We start from the raw sequence: 7,948 nt of genomic DNA, 5'->3' as shown, positions 1-7,948 counted from the left end.
CTGTATCATCAGTTTCTTTTTCAGGAGAGAGTAAAGTCAACAGCACCTTCCTGAGCTAAGAGCAACTCTGGCTGAACAGGGAGGTCAGAAGTCCGCTCGGACCTGGACTGGACCAGGTGTGAGCCAACAGGGTCAGAGAAGAGGGGGAAAATGGGTCCCCAGAGGCCCTACCACCTAGAATTTGGTTTTCCCAACCAATGGCACCCTCTTTTTCCCCCGAGGCAACAGCACTGGTGATAGATGCCTCCTCAGGCAGCCCGCAGAGCCAGATTCTTATCTATATCACCGTGGGGCTGCCGATTTATCTGCTAATCTTTGTTTTTTCTGAGAATCATTTTCCTCTTCCTGGAATCAGACCCAGTGTTTAGGGTAATGGAGCAGCGGACTTGAATCCTCAGAAAGAATTTCATCTCTGTCCTTCTCTTTCCATCCCCACTGCCCTGGCCCTAGATTGAGTCATCTGATGATTTAGTCACCTGTACTATTGCAGTAGGGGGCTCGTAACTGCTCCCTGACCCTTTCCCTATCCTGCATCCAAACTGTTGCCAAGTTCGCTTTCTAAAATATGTTTCTAATCATGTCACTCCTACTGTTTTTAAAAGATCTTTGAGTAAACCAATTACATGGACTATTTTGAATAAATAAAATGGCTCTGTTAGTATCAAATTCCCCATTATTCTTATTTCTTGTCTTTATAGCCTTCACCAGGATTTCAACCCATCTTACATATGCGTTTTCTTGCTTATTGTCTGTCCCCCTCTTCCATTGGAATGAAGTTTTCATTTGATCAAGGTTCTCATCCGTCTGTCCCCAAAACAGTGGCTGGCACACGTTAGATAATAAATATTGATTGAATGAAGGACTCAATAAATCAAATTCTGTTAGCCACAGTTAATTCTTTTTTTTTTCATAAACGGACTTTATTTACTTTTACGATTACAAATGTAACACATGCTTACTGTAGAGAATCTGGAAAGTACAGAGAAGTAGAAAGAAGAAAATTAAAACACCCATAATCCCACCACCTGAAGGCAAACACTGCTCATATTACGCTCTAACTATCTATGCCTGTTTACAGACCAAGATCTTTATCAAGAGGGCTGGCCACAAAACACAATAGCCAAGGGGGAGTGAGGGCAATTAACAACTGAGGGGTCACCCAAAAGTCAGAGCTAGAGATTCGACACTGAGGGACAAGACAACAGTCACTGACAATAGCTCAAGACGTAAGAAGTTGACAACACAAGAACAAGTCGGGTTATGGTAAGAATGTAGTGAGATGATGCTTGTCGAGAGTTTCGCCCAGTAACTGTCACACAACACATAATCAATAAATGTTAGCCATTACTAAGATTACTACTATGGGTCAAAACGAATGGTTCAGGATGGAGACTATAAACAGGGCAAAGGCCCTGGAGACCCATTTTAGGTGCTATGAGTTGGGGCATACAGGGACAAGTGTACTGGATGAAAAGGATGGTATTGGAGTGGGCGTCACTCTCCTTATAGGCTCCCCTGCCAGGTGAAATGGGACCAGGGCTTCCTCAAGTTTGCCTGATGACACGTGGCAAGACATTCTAAGGTGTTTTTGAGGTAGGACACGGTTTCTCCTGCCTAGACATCTCCCTGGACCAGGAACTAGGACTGGCCTCGGCGGTAATGGGAGTTCAGAACCTCATACACCAAACGCTCTTGAAGTCCACGCTCTGATCGCTGGGGCAGGTCAAAGGCATGTGGGGGTGAAAGAGAAGGTCAAGTCAGCCAAGTGGGAGATAGGGTGGGATGCGCCTGGAGGGGGGTGCTGAAGGGGGAAGGCCACAAGGTTTAATGATGTAACTGAATGGAATGGGTCCAGGAACCAGTCCTCAAGTTAGCAGCCAAGCTGGATATCACAGGAGAAGTGTCCAGGTAGCATTACTTGTTAGTGGCGGCCTTCTGATGGCCTGTGCTCTGTCGAAGGTGGTCGTGCAGACCCTCTTGAGGGTCTCCATGCTCTTTCAGGTAGTAACAGCGTTTGGGGACATGCTGATGCTGGGAGTGAGAGAAAACAAAAACAGCAGAGGTGAGAGCCATGCTTACTATGCCAAGTGGGGCTCTGCCTGGATAACTTCAGTAACTCAGCAAGTCAAGCAACTCGGCTAACGTACCTTATTTGTATAAAGTGTGATCAAGGACTAGACTGGCCAAATTCCCTAGTGACCTGGGCCTATAACACCTGTGGCTGTAGGTGGGACCCAGTCCCCCAAACGTGACCCCTCTTTGAGAACTGGACCTGGAATAGGTGCAGAGTTGGGACTGAGCCCAGCCATTTCCCTCAGAATCACAAGACTTGGACCTTTAACCATCCCAGGCCCTCAATGTGGTTAATACACCCAAAATAAGTACATAGCCAGGCCCGCTGAGGAAACTCTAGGTGGGGGGTTAGGGTCTAGGAGCTCAATGCCTCTCCCAGCCTCTTCCTTAGGCTACTCAAAGGAGCAGGGTGACTTTGCCATCATTACCTCATTTTTCTATTCAGAAACCTTGAGTGTGTTTCCCCATCATTACCTCCTCGGTCTGCTGCTGAGAGTTCAGTTCATTCTCCATTGCGTCCTCGTTATTCCGCTTACAGGCTGACGGCAGAACCTGGCTTGAGCAGCCCGGGAAATCCTTCTCTCCAGCCAGCTGGCACTCGGTATACAGAGACCTGTCTATTAGCTCCTTTAGGCTGCCGGCCACCTTCAGGAAGATCCGGCCCATTTTAGTGGCAACAGCTTCCGAGAGTCCTTCCAGAAACCTGGTCCGCAGAATGGCATCAGACCAAGACAAGTGTCGGGCCAGCAGGAGGAAATCAGTGGCATACTGCCTGACTGACCTCTGGCCCTGCTTGGGATGGCAAAGGACGGCACTGAGGATGTCTATTTCAGATAGGGAGTCATATAAGCCCTGGGATCTGCTCAGGAAAGATTTATCTTCATTGGAGAGGGGGTTTCCTACCTCCATCTGCAAGATGGACCACCTCTCTGCTGCCCCCAGATGAAGAGACACCAGAAAGGCCATTTTCTCTGAATCGTTCAAAAATCCCTTCATTTGCTTCTCCTCATCAACCTCCATCTCCTCCTCCACAGAGCATGAACCCCGGGCTGCTTCCTGTTCTTCTAAGAGGTAACAGAGTGCTGGGGTCAGCATGCCAAAAGATGGGACTTCCTCTGGTGGTTGGTTCATTGTTTCAGGGGTCGTGGCAGTCACGTGTGGTGTGAACTTTGATCCAGAGGCTGTGACGTTGATGTGAGAGGCAGATGTTTCCCCAGAGTCTTTGGCTTTGATTTCCAGAGTGGACATCATTCCAGAGGCTGTGGCCGCCATTTGTGGCATGGACATACCCCCAGAGGCTGTGGCTCTCAGAAGCGGCATGGACATCATTCCAGAAGCCGAGGCTCTCATGAGCGATGCGGACGTTGCTCCAGAAGCTGAGGCTCTCATAGGTGATGCAGGCATCCCTCCAGAGGTTGCGTACGTCATCTGTGGCAAGGAAGTAGATCCAGAACCCACAACTCTTTTTTGCAGTGTGGACGTTGCCCCAGAGGCCATGTTTTTCATCAGCGGCATAGACATCTCTCCAGAAGCCATGGCTGACATCAATGGCATGGGCATTGTTCCAGAGGCCGTGGCTCTAATGAATGGCTTGGACATCCCTCCAGAGGCCACAGCTGTTGTTTGTGTGGTGGACATCTTTCCAGAGGCTGGAGCTCTCATTAACTCTGTGGACACAGCTTCAGAGGCTGAGGGTCTCCTTAGTGGTGTGGATATAATTCCAGACACTGGAGCCCTTAATAATGGCGGGGACATCACTCCCGAGGCAGGGGCTCGCATTGATAGCATGCACATCTCTCCAGAAGCTGTGGGCATCGTTTGCGTTGTGGATGTTGCCCTGGAGGCTGGGGCTCTCATCAGTGGCATGGACACCCCTCCAGAGGCCGCGGCTGTCATTTGAGGCACGGACATCACTCCAGAGGCTGTGGATCTCATTAGCGATGTAGATATCTCTCCAGAGACTGGAGCCCTCATCTGTGGCTTGGACATCATTCCAGAGGCTGTGGCTGTCTTTTGCGGAGTAGACATTGCTCCATAAGCTGGGGCTCTCAGAGGCGTGGCTATCTCTCCAGAAGCTGGGGGTCTCGTTAGTGCTGGCGACATCTCTCCAGAGGATGAAGCTCTTGTGAGCAGTGTGGACATCTCTCCAGGGTCTGAGGCTCTCATCAGTGGTGTGGACACCGCCCCAAAGGCCGGGGCTCTCATTTTTGGTGTGGACATCAGTTCAGAGGCTGGGGCTTGCGTCTGCAGTAGGGACATCCCTCCAGAGGTCATGGATCTCCTGAGCGACATGGACATCCCCCCAAAGTCTTGGGCGCTCATTGGCTGACTGGGCATCTTTCCAGAGGCTGTGGATCTCATTAGCGCCATGGGCATGGCTCCAGGGCCTGGGGCTCTCATTAGAGGCATGGACATAGTTCCAGAGGCTGCGGCTGTCATTTGTGGTGTGGACGTGTCGCCAGAGGCTGGGGCTCTCATTAGCGGTGTGGACAGCGCTGCAGAGGCAGTGTCTGTCATCTGTGGCATGGACACGGCTCCTGAAGCGGTGTCTCTCATTAGCATTGTGGAGATCTCTCCAGAAGCTGCAGTTGTCATTTGCTGCGTGAGCATTGCTTCTGCGGCTTTGGATGCTGTTAGTGGCTTGGACAATGCTCCCGAGGCCATAGCTCTCATCTGTGGCACGGACATCACTGCCGAGGCTGTGTCTCTCATTAACAGTGTGGACACGGATCCAGAGGCTTTGGCTGTCATCCGTGGGGTGGACAGGGCTCCAGAGGCTCTCATTTGTGGTACAGCTGTCACTCCCGAGGCTGTGGCTCTCCTCTGTGACACAGACATTGCTCCAGAGAGGGGCGCCCTCATTTGCGGTGTGGACACTGACCCAGAGGCTGAGGCTGTCATCTGTAGCGTAGACATTGTTTCAGAGACTGGGGCTGTACTTGGCAGTGTGGACACTGTTCCAGAGGCTGGGGCTCTCGTTCGCAGTGTGGACATCGCCCCATTGGCTGGGACTTTCATAAAGCCCATGGATGTGGCTCCAGAAGTTCTAGCCGTTGCTAACTGTGTGGACATCGCTCTAGAGGCTGTGGTTGACATTTGCTCTGTGCACTTTGCTCCAGAGGTTGCCACCGTCATCAGTGGGGTGGACAGTGCTGCAGAGTCTGGGACCGTCTTTAGCAACGTGGACACATTTCCAGAGGCTGGGGCTCTCATTCTCGGTGTCGACCTTGCTCCAGGGTCTGAGGCTCTCACTGGCGATGTGGACATCCCCCCGGAGGCTGTTGCTCTCATTGGCGGACTAGACACAATTTGAGAGTCTAGATTTTGTGTTAACCGTGAGGACATGACTCCAGAGCCTTGGGCTGGCATCGGCTGGGTGGGCATCCCTCCAGAGGTTAGGGCCATCATGACCAGTGGGGACATCGCTTCAGCGTCTGGGGCTGGCTTTGGCAATGTGGGCATTTCTCCAGCATCAGGGACTGACGGGAACAGTGAGGACATTGCTCCGGAGCCTGGAGCTGTCATAAGTGGTGAAGACACTACCCCAGAGTCTGGGCCTGACATTAGCTGGGTGGACATTTCCCCAGAGTCTTGGGTGCTCGTTGGCTGGGTGGACGTTGCTCCAGAAGTTAGGGCTGACATTATAAGTGAGGAGATCGCTTCAGAGTCTGTGCCTGACATGAGCAGTGAAGAGATCTCTCCAGAGGCCAGGGCAGTCATTAGCACTTTAGACATGGCTTCAGTGTCTTCGTCTGTAATTTGCAATGGTGACATTCCTTCAGAGCCTGGAGCTGGCATTGGCTGTGGGGACATCACTCCGGGGTTCACGTCTGGCATTAGGAGTGGGGAGATCTCTCCAGGATTTGGGGCTAGCATCAATGGTGTGGACATCGCTTCAGAGGATGGAGCTGGCATTGCCAGTGGTGATATCTCTGCAGAATCTGGTGTTGCCATTAGTGCTGTGGACATTGTTCCAAAGTCAGGAATTGTCATCAGCCCTGGGGACATTAATCCATACTCTGAAGTGGACAGCAATGGGGACAGTGTCCCAGAATCTGAGGCTGGCATTAGCAATGGGGACAGCACCCCAGAGTCTGAGGTTGGTATCAACAATGGGGACAATGCCTCTGAATCTGAAGCTGGCATTAACAATGGGGACAGTGTCCCAGAGTCTGAGGCTGGCATTAGCGGTGGGGACAGTGCTCCAGAGTTTGCTGCTCCCATTAGAGGTACGGCCATGGTGTCAAAGGCTGGGGATGTCATCGGCTGTGTGGACATCCCTCCAGGGTCTGACGCTGAACTTGAGACCATAGGCTGGACACTAGAATGCAGAATTTGGACCTCTGCTCTGTTCTCTACCATTGGTCCAGAGCAGGTCGTCTCCCTGTTTTGGGGGTCGACACCTTCCTCCGTCAGCACATTGCTGAATCGCACTGAATGTAAGGGTATTGACATATCTGCCATGGCCAAAGGATAGTGTGGAGGGAACCTCTAAAGCAATTATATCAGGGGTCCTGCTGAAGCCCACGTGGCAAGAAAATCTGTAAACAGAAAACAAGTTTAGCAGTTGAAAGCAAATATCAAGAAGATTGGGAAATAGACAAATGATCCACGATGGAGACTTTTTTTATGTGTTGCCAGCTATGTGGCATCGGAGATGGGTCTATCAAGTTAAAGAAGCTGTGCGACATTAAACAAATTTGAAGCTGGAGCAAATATCCTCTCCACCCCTATCCTTTTCAAAGCAACCCACCCGTCACACAGCACACCCTCTCAGTTTATAAAAGCTATAAACGCTGCAACTTCAGCAGCCAGGAGCCCGTGAGGTCCTGGTTCAAATGAAACAGCAGCACCACCTGCTGGAAAACTGTGAAAAGTGCAGGTTCCAGAGCTCTGCTCTCTCCCACCACAGCACTAGCAAGCCAGCCAAGGAACTGGCAGGCCCGGATGAGAATGCCCTTTGCCCCAGGATAGTCGTTAGTTCCTTGGGCTCCCTGAGTCCTGCCAGTGGTTTAGTCCCCATTTTACTACCCTGATGGCCCTAAATGCCTTTCTCAGGAAAAGGAAGGCATTTAACTGATCAATGGTTGAGAACATCATTCCATGAATTGACAATCCTGTTTATTATGATTTTTATTATTAATAACAAAAATCACCACTATTACTACCACTTACTGCCCACCTAGTGTGTTCCAGGCACTATACTTTAGGCAACTGTACACAACTTTAAACTGTCTATAGTGCACAGAGATGTGCAAGCATTACCCGTTTGAATCTTACAAGAGATAGTAGTATTATTCCCATTTTACCGGGTTTCTCAGATTAACTGGGGCTGGGGCTAGACTAAGAGCACTGTGACAGTAAAAACTGTCTTTGACTATCGCTTCCTCCTCGGGGTTGCCTAGCCTTTGACATCCCTAAGGCCGCATTCAATTATCTCTCTGATGTCCTAGATCATGGCTCACTGAAGCCCAGTCTCTAGCAAATACAGATTTCAAGTTTCTCTGACAACATGTGGGTGGGCAATCCCAAAGCCTCAGCCTTCCGGCACACTCCCGCAAGCAGCCCCCAAAGGGGCTTCTTGGCACAGAGCTTGGAAACCAACACGCACGCTACACGGTGTTGATACATCCCCACAGCCTGCCCATACGCCCAGTGGAACACTTGCTCATTTGGGACAATGTCACAGAAGTCATCAATCTTGTGCAGTATGCCTCCATAATAATATTGAGAATACTAGCAACAGAAGTGACAACAGTCAACACTTCTTGAGCGCGCGCTGACCGGCAAGCACTCTGCTGGGCACTTTACGTGCATCGTTTGGTCCTCACAGCAACACTAAGAGATTTTGGTAGTACCCTATCCTCATCTTACA

At 50.6% G+C, this 7,948-nt stretch overlaps 1 protein-coding gene across 1 annotated transcript; it reads right to left on the bottom strand.

The window, feature by feature from the left end:
• Positions 1-1,914: 1,914 nt before the first annotated feature.
• Positions 1,915-6,537, bottom strand: RTL9 (retrotransposon Gag like 9; the record flags this gene model as incomplete). Its single annotated transcript, XM_082681495.1, has 2 exons — positions 1,915-2,031; positions 2,548-6,537. The coding sequence occupies 2 exons, from the start codon at positions 6,535-6,537 to the stop codon at positions 1,915-1,917; spliced, it is 4,107 nt and encodes a 1,368-aa protein (XP_082537621.1).
• Between the last annotated feature and the right edge of the window lie 1,411 nt (positions 6,538-7,948).

This window comes from Grampus griseus (genome assembly GCF_964374135.1).
Source record: "Grampus griseus genome assembly, chromosome: X".
NCBI lineage: Eukaryota > Metazoa > Chordata > Mammalia > Artiodactyla > Delphinidae > Grampus > Grampus griseus.
The sequence above is the reverse complement of the archived record's forward strand: the minus strand, read 5'-3'. Positions and strand labels throughout refer to the sequence as shown.